Here is a 19,967-nt window from a genome sequence, read left to right as displayed (position 1 = left end):
AATGCATGGGGAGCAGCCACCTGTGCTCATTCCCCAGGTGGGGACAGGGGCTGGGTCGCAGAAGCCAAGAGTGGGGTTGAAATACTCCAGAGCTGGTCTGGGGAAGGGCAGGCAGGGCTGAGGCCACTGCTCAGACTCCAGCCGAGCCCTGGGATGTACAAACTCACTCCATAGCCATCTCTGCAAAGAAGGCAGTGCCCAGAGCTAGGAAAACGCAGTGCCCTTGCTTCTATTCGTACCCCGTGGGAAGCAAGGGATGGTTTTACTTCTCATCTAGCTTGACCACACCTCCTCCCGCACGAAGAAGAACGATGGAGAGCTCATCTTATTGGGGTAAGGACCTGATGTCCTCTTTAACTAGCTGAGCCACTGCCGATAGAACAGGTCCTCCCCGCGTCACCGCAATCGCAGAAGCTGGACACTTGGTCTAAGACAAGGGCCCGGCACTCGGGCTCTTCCTACCTGGAAGTCCTGTGGCTTGTTGGACAGCAGCCGCCGGGTGTTCCTCCCTTTCGTGAGCCTCCGGGCAAGCTGAGCTTCCGACACCGTCCTACCTGACACCTTGGGCCCCGGGTCCCTGACCGTGCCGTCCAACCCATCTTCTTCACCTCCATCTTCCTCCTCCTCTCCTAAAACACGCAAAGGGAATCCAGTCAGAGATGGCCCTCCCCTGGGAATGTCAGAACACTCCGGCTTCCTGGACAGAGAGTTTTCTGTGTTCCTGAGGCTCAGGTAAAGGAGACGCCTCTTGGTGACACTGACCGGGGCTTGTTTTGACTCCGATTCTGGAGGAAGATGTGTTCATGGTGCATGATGGCTCTCATTTAGGCTGTCCTCAAAGTGACAGGGAGACTGCCCGAGGCCACGGGAGAGGCTGTGAGGCTCAGTCGGACCCAGCAGAAATCACCCAGCTCTGATCTCGGAGCCCAGCCTGCCGTTAAGGGGCCTTTCAGCAGTGAGGGCGGAGGGATGAGGGTATCCATGGGAAACTGGAGCCCTGAGAGGAGGCTCCAATCCCACCCTTCCCACCGCAGGTCTCCTCTCCCGAGATGTGCTCATGAGGTTTGTACAGTCTCCTTCCTGCTTGAGCCTCCTGATGCACGAAGGCCCTCTCCACCCGCTTGCCAAGCAGGTCACGGTGGTCACCCTGCTCTCCCCTTTGCCCCGGTTTGTCAGTCCCACACATGTCTGTGCCCTCACGTACACTCCACCCCCCCCCTCACCCCCCCAGCTTCCCTTCCATTCAGGGGAGAGAGCTGTTCCTGTTTGGTAGAGTGAACCCTCTTCCACTGCCTGAGAACACACTTCCTTCTGATTCTTTTTTTAAAAATATATTTTATTAATTTTTACAGAGAAGAAGGGAGAGGGATAGAGAGTTAGAAACATCGATGAGAGAGAAACATTGATCAGCTGCCTCCTGCACACTCCTTACTGGGTATGTGCCCACAACCAAGGTACATGCCCTTGACTGGAATCGAACCTGGGACCTTTCAGTCCACAGGCTGACGCTCTATCCACTTAGCCAAACCGATTAGGGCCCTTCTGATTCTTTGGGGACCCTCCAGATCTCTTCCTCTCTCTCTCTCTCTCCTCCAGTGGTCCCTTCTCCGTGGTCACCTTTCCTCTGCATTCAAATATGCACAAATCTTTCACTCCTTAAAAAAAAACCACAAAAATCAACTCCACCTACTGTGTCTCCCCTTTCTTTCATTGACAAACTCACTGACAAACTTCAGCTTTTCTTTTCCTAATAGACAAAAAGTCTGAACTCCCAGTAATCTGTGCAATATAATTTAAGAGGGACTAGGAAAAAGACCTGCATTTGAACTTCCCACCTTTGCAATACAAAATCAAGTAGGGGGTTTAATTTCCACGTGGAGTTATCTCACATCATAGTATGAATTAGCTCGATCAGCGTGCTGTGTGGCACGGCTCTTAAAGCTCGGGCTCTGGAGTCATGCTGTCTGGGTTCAAATCCTAATTCTGAGACATGAGCATGAGTCAGTTTCTTTCTTTCTGTTTCCCCATTTGTAAAAAGGGGAAAAATCACAGTACTTACCACAGGGTATTATAAAGATAAATGTACTTTATATGTAGAGCCTTCAACACAGTGCCTGGCACAGAGAAGCACCCAATAACTTAAAATGTAAGCGTTGTTGAGAAATCAGTTTGGGTTGGAGCGCAGAACGCTAGAACACTCCTGGAGAGCAGCAATGGGTGGGGTGGGATCTGAAGCAGTCAGTGGCAGCATGGGGGCTGGGAGCACAGAGGGAGGAAGGAGCATCCATGAGGAAGTAAAAGGCCTCCCCCATGTACTGCTTTAGACTTTAGCCCAGCATGAACCCTGCTCCTCAACACCCTTCCATTCTGCTGAGTCCATCCAACCTGGCTTCTGCTCTGCAAAGGTCAACCAGGACCTCTTCCTGCTACTTTAGGAACCTTTCTGAGTCCTCATGCTTGATCTCCACGGCACTGGACACTGGGACCCACACATATGTCTTTGAATCCTGCAGCTCTCCTCCTGGTAAAGGTTTAGTGCTCCAACTAAACCTTTTCAGGCACTTCCGCGGGCCTCCCTTCCTGTCTCCTACTCACCAAGTGTGACTTCCCACTCTGCTCCTCAGCCAGCCCTCTGCTCCTTTGACCTGACACTCCGGATCCACACTTCATGGTCCTTCAAGGAGCCCCAGACCCACAGAAAGTTAGACTTGAGGGGACCTTAGAGAGCCTGCCTCTCACCCACTTTACAGATGAGGTCAATAGAGCTGAAGTGACTTGGGTTACTAGGAGCTGAGCTGAAACCAGGACCAAGTCTTTGCCCTACCTCACTGGTGCAAGAGTAGATCAAAACCAGGCTGCAGTTGAAAGAGATGCTGTCCTCCTAATCCTTCATCATTGCTGTCAGGGTCAAGAAACCCCATAGAAGTCAAGGGTAGGGAACAGCTACCTTTGACCTTTGCAACATAACCGGGGCCTCACCTTCCCTATTCTTGAGGAGGCTTCAACAGAAGGGCTTTCCCACTACCCATCTGCGGCACCCATCTGCGGCACCTGGCTCTTAGAATGTCCTTTCTCCTATTCTCCAGCAGGTGAGCTCCTCAACTTCTCCACATTTCAAGTTCCAGAGGAAATGTACTGTCTTGGGACAAGCCCTCCTTGCCTCTCCCACAGGGAGTGAGTCACCCCTTCACATGCCTTCCACACATTGTTCCACCCAGTCCTCCCACAGCGACTTGTGTCTATTGTTAACCCGTAGCCTCCCCACGTCCAGCCACTCTCAGAGGCGGAAGGCTTGACTTTTCTTCTTTCTATCTGCCCCCTGCCTGACATAAATCCTAGTATACAGCACAGGCTCGATGAATGTGGAATGAGTCATAAACAGACTGCAGGTAATGACGAGCCACTTTCTTCTGGAAACACATTCTGTTATCCAGACTTTAGGCTGGACCTGAGGGAACCAGCCTAAGTCATGGCAACCGCCAGCATCTCTGCATCGCAGCGCAAAGATATTTGAGCAGGAAATCGCCCCTTTACGTGGCAGGAAGCTGCACAGGTTAAACAATGCTACCCTAAATGTTCCACAAAGAATGAGGGGGGCCCCTAAGGCATTGCCCAACGCACCCTTCTGCACAAGCCGTTTCATTATCTGAATGTGAGTGGCTGTGCTGGCATGCCCTGTACATGAGACCCAGGCACGGATCTGAACCACAGCCACGTGGATCTACAAACAATGACTCTTTCATGATCACAGCGGCAACTGAGCCGGGAGCCCCTGACTGAATAGGAAGTTGCTGGTGGTATTTGCTTCCTAGAGCTGTTGTAACAAAGTACCACAAACCAGTTGGCTTAAACAATAGAAATTTACTCTCTGACAGTCCTAAACCCTAGAAGTCCAAAATCAAGGTGTTGGCAGGCCATGCTCTCTTAGAAGCCTCTAGGGAAAGATCTTTCCTTGACGCTACTAGCTGGTGGCTCCCGGATCCTTGGCTGCATCACTCCAGTCTCTGTCTCTATTGTCACACGGCCTTCTCCCCTGTGTGTCCCTGTGTCCTCACCGCTTCTCATAGGACACCAGTCACTGAATTTAGGGCCCTCCCTAATCCAGTATGACCTCATCTTAACTATAAAGATGCTATCTCTAAATAAGGTCACACTCTCAGGTTCTGGGTGGACAGGAATTTGGGGACACTATTCAACTCACCACAGAGGACCTCTCTTGTGTCTTTCTCTTTGCTCCATCCATTACTCTAGTCCACAGGTCTGCAATCAGGAAAGAATTTCCACATCCTCCCAACTCCAAATCTACCATCTTCCCTGCATCTGTTGTCTGCCTTCCCTCCCGCTACAATCCCTGATCTGTCTATGCGTCCTGACCTGAGGCCAACCCTTCTGCATAGGCATGGATCCTATCTCCTCTTGCTACTCAAGGATTCTCCTTCTGCAATTTCTGCCTCTGTGCCTGCTCATTAGGTTCCCCCCTGTACTGCAGCATTCCCATCAAGCTATAAACATGCTGTACAGTGAAGGAAACCATCACCATCAACAAAACGAAAAGACAACCTACTGAATGGGAGAAGACATTCACCATTGATACATCCAATAAGGGCTGAATATCCAAAATACATAAGCAACTCATACAAATTAACACCCCCCCCAAAAAAAAAAAACACAAACATTAAAAAATGGGCAGAGGACCCAAAGAGACATTTCTCCAAAGAGGACATACATGCCCAATAGACATGTGAAAAGATGCTCAGCATTACTAATCATCAGGGAAATGCAAATTAAAACTACAATGAGATATCACCTCATACCTCTCAGAATGGCTATTGTTAATAAATCAACAAAGCTGCAATTAAAAAAATTAATAATATAAACATGTGGAAATATAGCCCACAATTAAAAAAAAACACACAACTTTCCTGGGCCCCACAGAGCCTCTATAGTTACTGCTCGTCCTTACTGTTCCTCTCCAGCTGCAACACGCCCTTCACAGTTCCTGTGTCTGAGTGCCATCCTGTCTCCCCAACAATTACCATGTCACGCAGTCAAATCCTCCCGAGCTTTGACTACAGCCAGCACTGATCTGCCTTCTTTCTGAATGTCAGTAACCCCCTCTGTGACCCACACTTGCTCACAAGTGATATTTTAATGAACACTTAGGAATGGCTCTCCATCACAACTCCAGCAACTTAACATGTCTTCATAATTCCTGAGATGTACTGTTGGCCTCTTTCCAGAAGCTCAACAGCAATATTCCTACAAACTGCCCCTGTGTGTAGTCACCGGTGACAATGGCACTTCCCTACAAGGCTACTGTTTGCCCACCCAGTGGGAAGAGTTGGTGGCCTTATGATACAGTCAGATTTGCCTTTGCCATCCATGCCTAACAGTACCCTTCCTCAGTGGGTAGCAACCCCTCTTCTTCCTCCAGCCTCCCACCCTCTCCTCATCTAGCATTTCTCCTCCCTATCAAGCAGAAGAGAGTGGACTGCTAGTCACTCAGATGTCACCAGATCTGCAGGCTGTTCCTTCCCCACCTTCATCACCTCCATCTAACCACAGGGACGTCCTGTTAGCAATGCCTAGGAATGGCTGAGGAAAAGGAACACTTGCCCAGTCACCTCTGGGTTTCTCTTGGCCTGGAATATAGCCACCTCCGCCCAAGCCACACCCCACCCTGGCTAGCAGGCATCCTTATCCAAACACTCTTCCCACTCATTTTTTTTTTAGAGTCCTAGAATGCCAACCACTGCCCGTGATATTAATTTTGCTTCTCATGACAAAGTCTTGATAAGTGGTGGTACTGGTTAAAGCAGAATTTAATTAGCAAAGGTCATGGGAAAGTCAGAACAAATGGCCGGTATATCATCAATGCAAGTTAAAAAGTACAAAACAGAATAGGAGAGAGTAAGTTTCTAAGCATGAAAACATTTGGAAATAACAGCTGATTTAGCTGGAATGTTGAATAATAACTTTCCTGGGTTTCTAACATGCTACAGTATATAAATAAATACTTGTGTCCAACCATAAGCAGGTAGATGAGGGAGGAGGGATTGAAAAACAAAACAAAACAAAAAAACACACCACATAAACAATTCATTACCCTCCAACTCAATTCTTGGGTAAATGGTTCTATATGTGCCCTAAGAGTCTCCTGGAATGGTTCCAAATTATAGACCAGAACAAAGGTACCACGAAGAGCTTCTAACCAAACAGCAATGCAAACACATGCTATAAGCCAGTCTGGGAAATATTGCCCTAAGAGCTCTGTCGAGTCTGGGCAAGATAATGTTAACAGGTAAACACAACCCCAGGACTCCTCAAACTGAGCTCCAAAATCTATCTGCATCAGGATCTCCTGGAAGTTCCTGTTAATCGTACAGATTAGGGGGAGGAGGGGCTCCCCTTTAAACCAGCTAAACTAGACTTTCTGGAGGTAAGTGCCTGAAATCCGCACATTTAAATAACTCCCTTGTCGATTTTACTGTGTCTAAATTTTAAGAACCACTCGTCTATTATGATCACTTTGATTTTCTTAAATATCCTGGAAAAAAGTTGGCCGAATCCAATCAGTTTGCTGGCCACAGTCACTTAGAGATCCTGCAGCGATCTCCTAGCACACTGATCATTTTCCAGCTCAGCTCTGACCAAGTCAGCTCCTGTTCAGAAAACAAACAAGGGTGTCCATCAAGGACAAATGGCCCAGCCTGGCACTCCCAGCCCTCAGGAACATGCTTCCCTTTTATTACACCTCTGAATGGATCAGTCAAATTTGTCTATTCTCTAGTGTTCCCCAAAATGACTTTCTTGGGGGGAAAAACAAACACATTTAACCATATCCATTGCACTTCCACCATTCACTCACCCATGCATTCACTCAACCAACCAGGCATTTATTGACTACTTATGACTTTCCAAGTGCTGCACTAGGCACTACGAATCCACAGTTGAAACCAACAGCTGAAAGAAGTTATTTCCCATGTAATAATTTGCCTAGTCTTCCCTTGAGGAATTTATTATATTCAGCGATGACCTATAGTTATTCATATTTATATCTTCCCTTTCTTGTGAAATGCACTCCTTGGTGGCAAACAATGCCTTTCTCACCTGTGTATGTCTCCAAACAGGTGTCAATAAATGCTTTCTGAACTGGATATAATTTAATTTCAAGCAAAGTGACTTTGGTGTTTGTGGAATGAAATCAATTTGAAGCACCAAGTTTGGCTAAGCATGACATTTTGTATTTCTATCATTGGATAAAGCACAATTTTAACAGATGGTTCTTTAAAAATAGATGGGAGATTTTAAAAATAGTTTAATCTGAGCATGAGAATGTGGGCTCCAGTCAAGCTAACTGACATCTGGCGAATCGAGTGGAGAAAGTAACAGGTTTTCAGGAGGTCAAGCCTGCAGCCTGGATCAGCCCACGCATCTGTCATGGGAGCAGTCTCAGAAGTAGGCCAAAGAAAGGGTACCTTTAACACCACACACTTTAGTCAAGCCACTTAAAAAACCTGCTCTGCAAAAGACAATGTCAAAAGAATTCAAACACAAGTCACAGAGGGAAAATATTTGCTAAAAGACATATATGACAAAGGACTATTATTTAAAATATACAAAGAACTCTTAGAACTCAACAATAAGAAAACAAACAACCTGACTAACACGGACCAAAAACCTTAACAAATACCTCATCAAAGAATATATACAGATGGCAAATAAGCATATGAAAAGATGCTCCACACCAACTGTCATCAGGGACCACTACATTCTTATCTGAATGGCTCAAATCTGGAACACTGACAAAACCAAATGCTGGCAAGGATGTGGAGCAATAAGAACTCTCCTTCAGCCCTAACCGGTTTGGCTCAGTGGATAGAGTATTGGCCTGTGGACTGAAGGGTCCCAGGTTCGATTCCGGTCAAGGGCATGTACCTTGGTTGTGGGCACATCCCCAGTAGGGGGTGTGCAGGAGGCAGCTGATCGATGTTTCTAACTCTCTATCCCTCTCCTTTCCTCTCTGTAAAAAATCAATAAAATATATTTTAAAAAAAGAACTCTCCTTCATTGCTGGTGGGAATGCAAATGGTACAGACACTTTGGAAGACAGTTTGGAAATTTCTTAAAAAACTAAACCTACTCTTACCGCATACAATACAGCAATCATGCTCCTTGGTATTTACCCGAAAGGAGTCGAAAATACATGTCCACAAAACAAAACAAAAAATGCACATTGATGTTTACAGTACCCTAATTCACAATTGCCAAATTTGGAAGCAACCAAGACATACTTCAGTAGGGAAATGGATAAATAAACTGTGGTACATCCTAACAATGGAGTATTATTCAGCACTTAGAAAAATAAGTTATAAGCTGTGAAAAGACATGGAGGAGTCTTAAGTGTATATTATTAAGTGAAAGAAGCCAATCTTAAAAGGCTATATATTGCATGATTCCAACTCTAGGACAATCAGGAAAGAAAACAAACAAACTATGGAGACAATAAAACAACCAGTGGTTACCAAAGGTTGGTGGTGCAGAGAGATGAATATGCAAAGCACAGAGGATCTTTAGGGTACTGGAAATACTCTGTATTATATTATAACTAGAGGCCCGGTGCACGACATTCATGCACTGGGATGGGGGGTCCCTCAGCCCGGCCTGTGGCCTTTTGCAGTCCGGGAGCCCTCGAGGGATGTCCGACTGATGGCTTAGGCCCAGTGGGACATTCTTAGCGCTGCTGCGGAGGCGGGCCGCTGCGCTCACCAGCCGTCAGCCCGGCTCGTGGCTGAGCAGTGCTCCCCTTGTGGGAGTGCACTGATCACCAGGGGCAGCTCCTGTGTTGAGCTTCTGCCCCCAGGTGGTCAGTGCACATCATAGCAATCAGTCGTTCCGCTGTTCAGTAAATTTGCATATTACCCTTTTATTATATAGGATGATGGATACATGTCATTATATATTTGTCCGAACCCAATGAACTATTATGTGTCAAAGTAGGTTCATCCTTCATAAAAAATGTACCATTCTAGTGAGTGATGTTGATTATGGGGGAGGCAATGTATGTGTGAGGGCAGGGAGTATTGGGGAAATCTCTGCACCTTCCTCTCAATTTTGTGGTAACCCTAAAACTGCTCTTTAACAAAAGTATTAAAAAAACTCACATGAACCCCTCAGGTATTCAGTTCCTGAGACCCATGGTCATATCAGTTTCTTCCACTTGTAGGGGTAAATTTTCCTGAAAATCTTCACTTCTGTGTTCTATCATTAATATCTCAAATTTCATCTTTGTAGTACCCACTATGTGGAGGATAACCTTTAACATCAATATGGGTAGTTGGGAACAGTCATTATCTGAGAAGAATGGAACTGTGAGTGACTTGAACTTTCTATGTCTTATAATTCTGTGATATTTACATTTTTACAAGCAGGTATTGCTTTTGTACTAAAAAAAAATCAACAAGCTCAAATTTTTAAGATTTGAAAAGTCCTATATAAATTAGAGGAAACTTACTCATTACTTTTATATAGAATAGAAAATGGGTTTTTTTGCTTGTTATTTTTTGGAGTCAATTAAAGGGAAAAGGAAGATATTCTGGGCCAGCCATCTCCTTAACTTCATTAAGGTACAAATGGCAGGAGGCAGGCTCTCTGGATGTTATTTCTCTGTCTCAAGTTTGTTGGTCTTACCTTCTCCCAAGATTGTAAATTGGTGTGGTGTGGTGTGGTGTGGTGTGCGTGCGTGCGTGCGTGCGTACGTGTGTGTGTGTGTGTGTGTGTGTGTGTGTCTTCCCTAGCATGGAGTCATAGTAGGTACTCAAAGATATATTTGATTAGTTTAATTAAATTGTCACATTAAGACAAAAAGTGTTTTCCCTTGAAACATCCAGATAATCTAGGACAGTGGTCGGCAAACTCATTAGTCAACAGAGCCAAATATCAACAGTACAATGATTGAAATTTCTTTTGAGAGCCAAATTTTTTTAAACTTAAACTATATAGGTAGGTACATTGTTATTAACTTAATTAGGGTACTCCTAAGTTGGCCTTTGCTAAAAACATCCTCAATCTGATTGAGGTACGTTCGCTGAGGTCGACCCCTTCCAACTCTCCCATCCACACTTGTCTTGAATACTTGTTTCAGATAGACGAGTGTGGATGGGAGAGTTGGAAGGGGTCGACCTCAGCAAACGTACCTCAAAACAATGTACCTCCCCCTCGCTGCGTATGTCACATCTCCCGTTGCCCAACCGACCGACACCCCCCACTTCTTCTAACACCACTTCTTCAAAATAGACTCAAAATAGACTCGCCCATGCCGAAAACCGACTTCTGCACATGGGCCACAAAGTTTCAATCGCACTGTACGTGCGCGCCCACACGTGGTATTTTGTGGAAGAGCAACACTCAAGGGGCCAAAGAGCCGCATGTGGTTCTCGAGTCATGGTTTGCCAACCACTGATCTAGGATATTGAAAGATTTTTTTTTAATGCTGAAGAAAAGTTTCTGTTAGATTATGAAACCAACATTCAGAATGCTGCCCTTGACCCAGCCTTGGTGAATATTCATCCTACAGAACAAAGACGGCATGTCCAGGTCAAAGAAGCCTGTTTATTTTTTAAATAAAGGAATTTCCCTTTGTCATCTCACACTTAAAATAAAATGGCCCTTCAGACACAGCTCATTTGGAGGCCAACACTTAGTAACATTCTTTGTTTGAAATCCAAACAAAAGGAACCCAAGTTCTGGTTCATTTCCTACCTCCATCCCATAGTGTCAGGAATTCTAAAGGACTGAGGAGGACCTGGCCAACTGCCGTGGACCGGCTGAGAGTCAGCTTCCCAAGAGGATGGTGACTCTCAGCCCCCAGCACTGCAGGAGCATTGGTGCCGAGCCAGGAAGTGAGGAGGAGCCTGAGCACAGGGAGCCTCGATGGCAAGGGTTTTCTCCCCAGTGGGTTTAAAAGTTCACCAGTTGATGCTTTTCTCATCTCCCAGGAAGCAGCCTTTGCTCCAGGGAATGGCATGTTTTCTGAGCTTGGGCTTACACAGTCCATCCCAGGAGAAGGAACTCCCCTCCACGTCCTATAGCTTCATAAACTGGGTATTCTCAAAGTCTTTTGGGTCCATTTAAAAAAATCTTTTTAAAGATATTTTTAAAAGAAAGCATTTAGTCATTTCAACATGACACTGAGCCAAACCAGAACATTCTTTTCTAATAGCTCTGTTTTTTAGAGGAAGCAACTTCATACAGAGTGTGCCAGCCAACTGGACTTGTTTTTTTTATCTATACTAATAATAGAAGAATATGCAAATTGTCCAGGACTCCGTCACAGTAACAGTAACGGCCAAACAGCAGGCTGCGTGGGGCGACCAGGCTGGCAGGGAAGTTAGTGAGGGACAACCAAACGACTGAACAGCAGGCTGCGTGGGGAGACCAGGCCAGCAGGGGGTGCAGTAAGGGGTGACCAGGCTGGCGGCGGGGGCGAGGGGGAGAGGACAGTTAGGGGTGACCAGGCTGGCGAGGGCGGGGGGGGGGGTGTTATGGGCGATCAGGCAGGCAGGCAGATGAGCAGTTAGGAGCCAGGTCCCGGATTGTGAGAGGGATGTCAGGCAGCTGAACATCCCCCGAGGGGTCCCAGATTGGAGAGGGTGCAGGCTGGGCTGAGGGGACCCCCCCCCCCCCCCCCCGTGCATGAATTTCATGCACTGGGTCTCTAGTAATAGTAATAATAATAATAACAGTCACCATTAGGATAGCACTTACTGTATGCCAGGGACTGGGCTAAGTACTTTATATTCATTATCTCATTTAATCCTTGCCACAACTTTACGATGTAAGGGCTGCTATTATATCCCCATGTTACAGTAAAGAGAGGTTAAGTGAATTGTTACCCATAGACAGAATCCAACCTGGACCAGTCTGACCCCAGAGCTCTTGGTCTGATCCACCTTCAGGATAAAACGTCTTATATCCAGACCTGGACTGAAAGTCCCTGGAGGGCAGGACTGTCAAGCATCTGGCACCCCCAGCATGACAGCGTCTAGCAAGGGGTTAAGAAACCCAGCAACTGTTTTCTTTACTCCATAAATACTAAGAAATGGTGCAACACCAATTTACTATAAAGTACAAGTTTACTCTTTTCATTTGAATGAACCACAGTGTTATTTGTTCCCTAAGGGGTGACACAAAAAGGCTCATTTAACATTTCGGGTTTTTGAAATGGAATATACATAATGAAACTGCCTTTTATCCACTAGGATACTGGGTTGAACAGGGTCCTCCCAAAAGTCATGCCCATCTGTAACCTCAGAATGGGGCCTGACTTGGAAATAGGTCTTTGTAGATATAATCAAGCTGAGATGAGGTCACACTGGATTAAGATGGGTTTATCCCAATGACTGGAGTCCCTCTAAGAGGTGAATTCAGACACACACACATACACACACAGGCACACCATATGAGGACAGAGACACACAGGAGGACACTGTGATGACAGAGGCGGACTGGAGAGATGGCCAAGGACTGCCAGCAGCCACCAGAAGGGAGGAGAAAGGCATGGAACAAATTCTCCCTCAAAGTTTTCAGAAGGACCCAACCCTGCTGACACCTTGATTTCAGACTCATAGGCTACAGAAACGTGAGAGGATAAATTTATATTATTTAAGCCACCCAGTTTGTGGTACTTTATCACAGCTAGGAAACTAATACACAGGGTCCGGCTTAGGAAAAATGTCAGTGTGAGGAAAAGCATGCTGATCCTCCCGATTCAGAGGCTACTCCTGATATCCTACCAGTTGGAGCTGCCTTTTGTGGGCCAGAAAGTACCTCTTTCCGATGCAATGGTCAGTGAAGGAGGTGAGAAGGAAATGGGTAGAACGACTCAGTTCAGCCCCAGATGGTGTGTTGTTCAAGACCTCTGTGTTTTATTGGTCATCTCTGTGGCGGCAGCACACGGGAGCCACTGCAGAGCTCCTGTGGGACTGAGAGTCTGAGGACCTAGCAACAGCTCCTAGTGCTGATGGGCACAGGGTGACTGCAAAATGTGTGGCTGATGTGCTGGGGCTACGTCAGCCCCCACTATTCCCAAGGAAAAGGAGTCAGCTGACCCTTGCCAGATTCACACAACTGCGTGGCCAATAAATGGGTCAGATCCTGAATGCTGGGCCATCTGTGTGGTGTGGGTGAGCCGGGCAATGGCTGGGGTCAGGCTGAGGTGAGACGAGAAGTCAGGGAGGAACGAGCAAGGACGCCACAGGGCAGGAAGGGAGGTGCTGCTGCGGATGCTGAGCAGACCACTTAGGCAGGTTCAGAACCAGCAGAAACTAAGAGAAAATAGAACCTGAGAAGCCAATCCTGGCAAGGAAAAGCACCAGGGTGCCCTCCCAGGAGGAGACTTTCAAGGCAGCAGGTGAGCGGGTGGGACAAGGGGCCCCTTCCTTCTGGGGCACATGCCAAGGCTGAGGAAACAGGGAGGGGTTTGGTGCCACATCTCAGGACGGAGGAAGGGAGAGACACTTCAGCATCGCATCTCCCTGGAAAGACGCTAAGAGGAGGCCAAACTCCACTGTGCGAAAGGCCTTTCTGTCTTGCAGACTTCCGTCCACCTGTGACCCAAAGTCCTCCCCCAGCCCCCACCCCCAATCCCATCCAGAGCAGCACCCGATGGCTCCGAGTGACTGACAACGCATGTCAGAGAACAAGGAGAGAAAGGTGGGTTATGCAAAATTTCAGTTGCTTAAAGGACCAAGGGACTGTCTAGCAGTGGGGAGTGGGGCTGGGGATCAGGGACAAGGGAGAGAAAGAAAGAGGTTCCAAAACAAGGGCACTGACCAGGACACTGGCGGCCAAGAGCACAGCCTGGTGGTTGCACGCTTGGAGGTGGACAGATACATGAGGAGAGGAGAGTTCACTCCTGGAGACTCACAACCAGGGAACATTGTCAGGGGTGGAAGCTACAAATCCATAGCAAAGCCTCGCTTAGAAACTTCTGCTGGAGTCTGTATGTGCTGGATCAGCTCACTGTGAGGCGCTGTCTTACCTTCCGATTCAGGGCAGCTCCACCTGCCTCACGGGGCCCAGCCTAGGTGAGCAGGGAGCTACAGACAGTGTAAGACAAGGAAGGCTTTCTTGGAGACTCCTCATGTCTTCCGTAGAGCCCCCCTGGGGTAGGCTGGGCCTTCAGAAGGGTCAGCTTACCTCCCATGCCTGACACGCTGGTCCCACTGTAGTCATTTGGATGTGGAGTTGAAGGAGGATCATAGCCAATCACCAAGTCAATGGTGGCCTGGGTAGAAACAATGCAATATAAACAGAGTCAGTGCAGGGTGTTGGAATGCTATGGACCAATGCAAACCAATTCAGCAGGAGTTACAGTTCTAGAAGGGGTGAGCAGGGCGGTGGGAAAGTGGGAAGAGAAAGAGAGAAGGATGACACACTCTACTGTTTATATCTTCCCATGTGTGAGCCTAGGTGGAGTGGGAACGCCTGGGAAAGCAATTACCTGTTACAGGTGGCCAAGTGTCTCAATGCTAAAGGGTGACCTCATAAACTGGAAGAACGTTGTGACAGGCAAGCATGAACTTGTAATCAGCCTTCATCCTAGACTGGAGATCGCCTCCAATCACAGAATTACAGTCAGTCGCAGAGGCTCCTTGTAAATGATTATGTGTTTGTTTGCTCCCTGACTTCTTTAATTGCTAAAATTTATTTTCACACTTCTTTCTTAAAAGAACTTTAAGTGACAAATAAAAAATTATATAACAATGTGACCCATAAAATAGGTAAAAAAAGGAATCAAGTTTGATTAGAGGAAACAAATACACAAATCAGGAAGTTCAAGATTTGCATAAAATGTGACCTTAAGATGGCTAGAAGTCAAGGCAAGATTGGAGAACTGAAAATGCTATGCAACTTTCATTATCAGAAAGAAAAGAAAAAAAACATGGTAATTCCTTACAGGAGATAGTTATTCCTACTTTTAAAATCTGAGATAAATTTCTCACATGGTGCATTATTTTACGGAAAAGTTTCCTCTACATTTATATTTCATGAACCTACAAAATTTCAAAAACATTGGCTAGGGGGAATCACCATAGGGATGTGAACACATGCCCACAACCATATCAACCAAACAGAAAGGAATTTTAACTGCAAAAAATGAGGAAGTATAAACCTCAAAATAAAGGTTCCCTTGCAAATAAAAATGGCACACACCCAAGTTCCCAGTTAAAATACAGACAAAATATTTAGGACATACTTATTCTAAAAAAACCATTCATTGTTTATCTGAAATTCAAATGTAAAAAGGCATCCTATACTTTCATTTGCTACTTTGCTACATGTGACTCTTTCTCTCTTTCTAAAAAGCAATAGAAAAAATATCCTTGGGTGATGAATGAATGAATAAACAAATAAATAAATAAAAAGGCAGCCAGAAAAAATCACTGACTTGTACCATGTTTCCTAAGTATCATTTTGCTCAGTCAGGTTTTGGGTAAATAGATGATAGCCAACATTCTGAATTTAAGTTGCATGGTTAAAATGCTGATTCACAGGAAACCTATCAGAAAATTGACATTCCTAATTGATGTTGAGAAGCCTAACCTATATTCTTGTCAACAGGGATGGCCTTTTTTAAAATAAAATTTTCTCCCTGTGCCCAGGCTCCCAAGCAAAATAAGTTGATTGGAAAATGAAGGTGTTAGAGGTTAATGACTTAAGAATGGTAGCTTTATAAAAGCACTAGAGGCCTGGTGCACGAAATTTGTGCACTTGAGGGGGCATCTCTCAGCCTGGCCTGCGCCCTCTTGCAGTCTGGGAGCCCTCAGGGGATGTCCGATTGATGGCTTAGATTTGCTCCCCACGGGGAGGGGGCCTAAGCCCTCAGTTGGACATCCTTAGTGCTGCTGCGAAGGCGGGAGAGGCTCCTGCCATTGCCGCTGGGCTCACCAGCCATGAGCCCAGCTTCTGGCTGAACAGCGCTCCCCGTGTGCACTGATCTGCTTTGAGCATCTGCCCCTGGTGGTCAGTGCGTGTCATAGTGACCAGTTGTTCCGCTGTTGGGCCAAAACCGGCTCTCCAACATCCCCCAATGGTCCCAGATTGTGAGAGGGCGCAGGCCAGGCTGAGGGACCCCACCACTGCACAATCAGGGCTGGGGAGGGATGTGGGGAGGGACTGCAGGATGGCTCCAGGGTGTGTCCGGCCCATCTTGCTCAGTCCCGATCGGCTGGACCCCAGCAGCAAGCTAACCTACTGGTCAGAGCGTCTGCCCCCTGGTGGTCAGTGCATGGCATAGCGAGCAGTTGAAAGTGGCCTTAGCATATCATTAGCATATTACACTTTGATTGGTTGAACGGCCGACCCGACGACCAGACACTTAGCATATTAGGCTTTTATTATATAGGATGTTAGCAGTCATATGAAATCTCAGAGCTGATGCTTGAGTCAATGTTTTTTACACGCACTTGAAGAGAATTCTGGTCTCAATATAACATCAATATGGACTTACTTAGGAAGGCTGTGATCAGAAAACATATACACTGAGTGGCCAGATTATTATGACCGGCCGGATTATTATGACCACCCCATCAGTACAATGAAGTGAATTAGTTATGCAAATAATAATAATAATAAAACCTTGGGAGTATTTGCTTAGGAAGTTTTCAATATTCAGTATTTTTGGAAGTGTCAATGAAGTACTGATGAGGTGGTCATAATAATCTGGCCGGTCATAATAATCTGGCCACTCAGTGTAGATGCTAATGCAATAATAAAGATCATGCTACTAATTTATTGATATTCCAAGGTAATATTAATAAGTTACCTTCTCTAGAATGTTTCAAAGAGTATCTGATACACACAGCTATGCTCACCACACAAATGTTAACACCCAAGAGAACATGCACCAAGAGAGGAACAGACTTGCCTTATAGTATTTTGTTGTAGAAAATCAAATTTATCCAGTTCTGTGATCGGGAATATAGGATAAGGCCATATCCTTTGCAAATGGACTAGTTTATCTCAAAATCAGTAGACATGTGTGTGTGTGTAGTGAGCTAATTATAACTTCACACTCTTTTTTGCTTCATCATCTCACTTCGAAGCCATTCAACATGAGGGGAAATGCTCACCCCAGTGTCTTGCCCCCTTTCGTTTAGCAGGGAGATCAGTTTGTACGGCAGCGATCTGCTCTGGTCGCCGATCAGGTCCTTCAGGGATATAGTGGCTGTGCCAATTAATCTGCAGAGGAAACGAGAAACAGTAACCTAAGTAAGAGGCACGCTTCCATGACTCACCAGACCTCCTAATTTCCTTCCTATCCACCTGTTATCAATGAAGTCACTCCTAATGAAATGTGGGCCATTTTGTTCTCACCCTAGTAGGGTAACTTGGCAGTCAACACTACGTATCAGCCATCACTTCTCCATAACAAGTAGTCATTTCAAGCGTCTAACTATGGTGCCTATGAAATATCAAGTCATGATGAGATGGGTGGGTGAGAGGCAAACACTGAATATAGCCCCCCTACACCCTCAAATCCTGGAAGAGAGAAGAGCAAGAAAAGATTCAAGCATTCCTCTGTGGTAAAAATTTGAAAGGAGCCATAAAACTTGCCCACATAAAAGCATCCCCCCAAGCAGACATTGAACTGTAAATAGGTTGCAAGTCTACTGAGGGGGCTACCTTGCAACCCCATGTACTCGGGAGCAGCATTCAAAAGTTGGATGTGTGAGCTTCTCTTTCTTCTCCATAGACTATAGTCTATAAATTGAGGGTTATACACCCAGGAGGATTTGAGACTGGGTGAAGTGAAACAGTTCCCTCTGTGAAATGCAATCAAAAAGCAGGGGTGTGCTCTCAGGATGGAGACCGAAAATGGAAAAGAGAAATAGTAAGATTTTTTAAATGTTATTTATTTATACCTCGTCTACATTTGCAGCAACATATGCTAATAAATAGCAGATACAATAGCATGGAATATCACTAGCATAAAAATACAACACTAAACATCAAGTCCTCAAAGTAATAAAAGAGATTCCTTATATAAAAAAACACAATCAGATTGAAGAAACTGTAGTTGAGTATAACACATAACTCTGCTCTCCAAGCAAAAATAATCAGAAAAGTTCATGTTATGGAAAGATATTCATTTTATTTTGAAATGCAGTACATTTTCTTTAAAAATCAGGAAGTGAAAGTTGATGTCAACCCAGGCACGTCGTTTTTGAACTGACATATATCCGTATTCTCCTCCCCCACTCAGACCTCAGAAATAGGACTAGATAGGAAATCTGGGGTCTGTCACCCAACCACATGCATTCAACAGGAGTAATATTATTAATTAATATTATATTGCACAAGGCCATAATGTTGCCATGGCATCCTGTTTCACCAAATGACCCAATGATGTGAACCATTTGCATATGGTTGATTGACAGAGTACACTTTCGTGGACAGAACCCCAGACGAGACACTCAACAACCCTGATGGATTCCAATCTCTTCTAATATCACACGTAGAGTCAGTTAATGTCAATGGAAAAGGACAGTTCTGCCTCCAGAGGGATGAGTGAGCTTCTCAGCCCTTTTGAGTCAATATAGACATTAGGTCTCTCAGGCGATGCTGAGCATTGATGGGACCTTACAGAAAACATTTTCAGATGAGTACGTTTACTCGGTGTGTTTGTTAGATTTTACATGAGTATGGTTTCTCCTCGCTTGGATTTTCATTCCCCTGGCACATTGAGGACAAGCACCTACGCATGACTCCATCTGCACCAGATGAAACAGGTAAATCTCCCACACAAAGTGAGAGTCCCTGGCAAAATCTCTTCCGTGTCTCATTTAGCTCCACATGGTGTGAGCCTGAGAACTTCTCTCCATGTTTTAAAAATAGGGCAGTAAGCCAAGGCGTTGTCTAGTTGAGTTTTTAAGAGGAACAAGATGTGCAAATTGCAGCTTTCAAAGTCATCTGACAGGTATTGCGTGTCCTGGAGAGATATGGAAGCACACTGGATTTTATTTCTCACAATTCCATGATTCAGAACCTAACTTTATGATTTAAATCAGGACATTGCACCCTTAAACATGTACCAATCTGCTTTTGCTAATGTCAAGATGACATGAATCTCTATCAGCAATAAATAAGTATTGGAACAAAACAAAAAGTACAGCTTGCTGGGGTAATGCTGAAGTTAAAGAAGATGGCCTGGGGCTAGACCAGCATCTACCAACCTCAGCACTCCTGATACTTTGAACTGGACAACTCTTTGTTTTGGGGGGCTGTCCTAGGTCTTATCAGATGTTCAGCAGCATCCCTGACCTCTAGCCACCAGCAACTCTACACATTGCCAATTGTCCCCTAGTGAGCCAAATCGCCCTAGGTTGAGAACCTGTTCTAGCCTTAACACTGTGTCCCACCGTCCTCGAGGCCTTAGCTAAGCCACCTAACTCTCTGAGCTGACTTCATTACCTACAATCGAGTGAACTGAAATAAGTAATTCCTCAGACCTTCTCAGCTCTAAAAATCTGCCACGAGGCTTATGTATTTGACTAGAGGCCTGGTGCATGACATTCGTGCACTGGGGGGGGGGGGGGGGGGGCGTCCCTCAGCCTGGCCTGCACCCTCTCACAGGTAGGGAACCCTCAGGGGTCCTTAGCACTGCCGCGGAGGCGGGAGAGGCTCCTGCCACCGCCTCTGTGCTCACCAGGCTTCTGGCTGAGTGGCACTCCCCCTGTGGGAGCACACTGACCACCAGGGGTCAGCTCCTGCATTGAGCATCTGCCCCCTGGTGGTCAGTGCTCATCATAGCGACTGCCGTTTGGTCAATTTGCATATTAGCCTTTTATTATATAGGATGTCTTCTACATGTACCTATTTAGAAAATCATATCATGTTAAACATTTATTTGTCTTAAAGTCCTTGTTCATTGATTTAGGGGGGGAAAATATCCTAGATATCTG

At 45.8% G+C, this 19,967-nt stretch overlaps 1 protein-coding gene across 1 annotated transcript in view; it reads right to left on the bottom strand.

The window, feature by feature from the left end:
• MYOF (myoferlin) overlaps positions 1-19,967 on the bottom strand; it is a 141,162-nt gene that overhangs the window by 85,927 nt on the left and 35,268 nt on the right. The window contains 3 exon segments of the mRNA XM_006090021.3: positions 463-629; positions 14,200-14,287; positions 17,136-17,244. Of these exon segments, the coding sequence (XP_006090083.1) occupies positions 463-629; positions 14,200-14,287; positions 17,136-17,244 (364 nt within the window).

Source organism: Myotis lucifugus, unplaced genomic scaffold (genome assembly GCF_000147115.1).
Source record: "Myotis lucifugus unplaced genomic scaffold, Myoluc2.0 scaffold_66, whole genome shotgun sequence".
NCBI classification, from domain to species: Eukaryota; Metazoa; Chordata; class Mammalia; order Chiroptera; family Vespertilionidae; genus Myotis; species Myotis lucifugus.
Note: the sequence above shows the minus strand (reverse complement) of the source record. Positions and strands in the feature narration are given on the sequence as shown.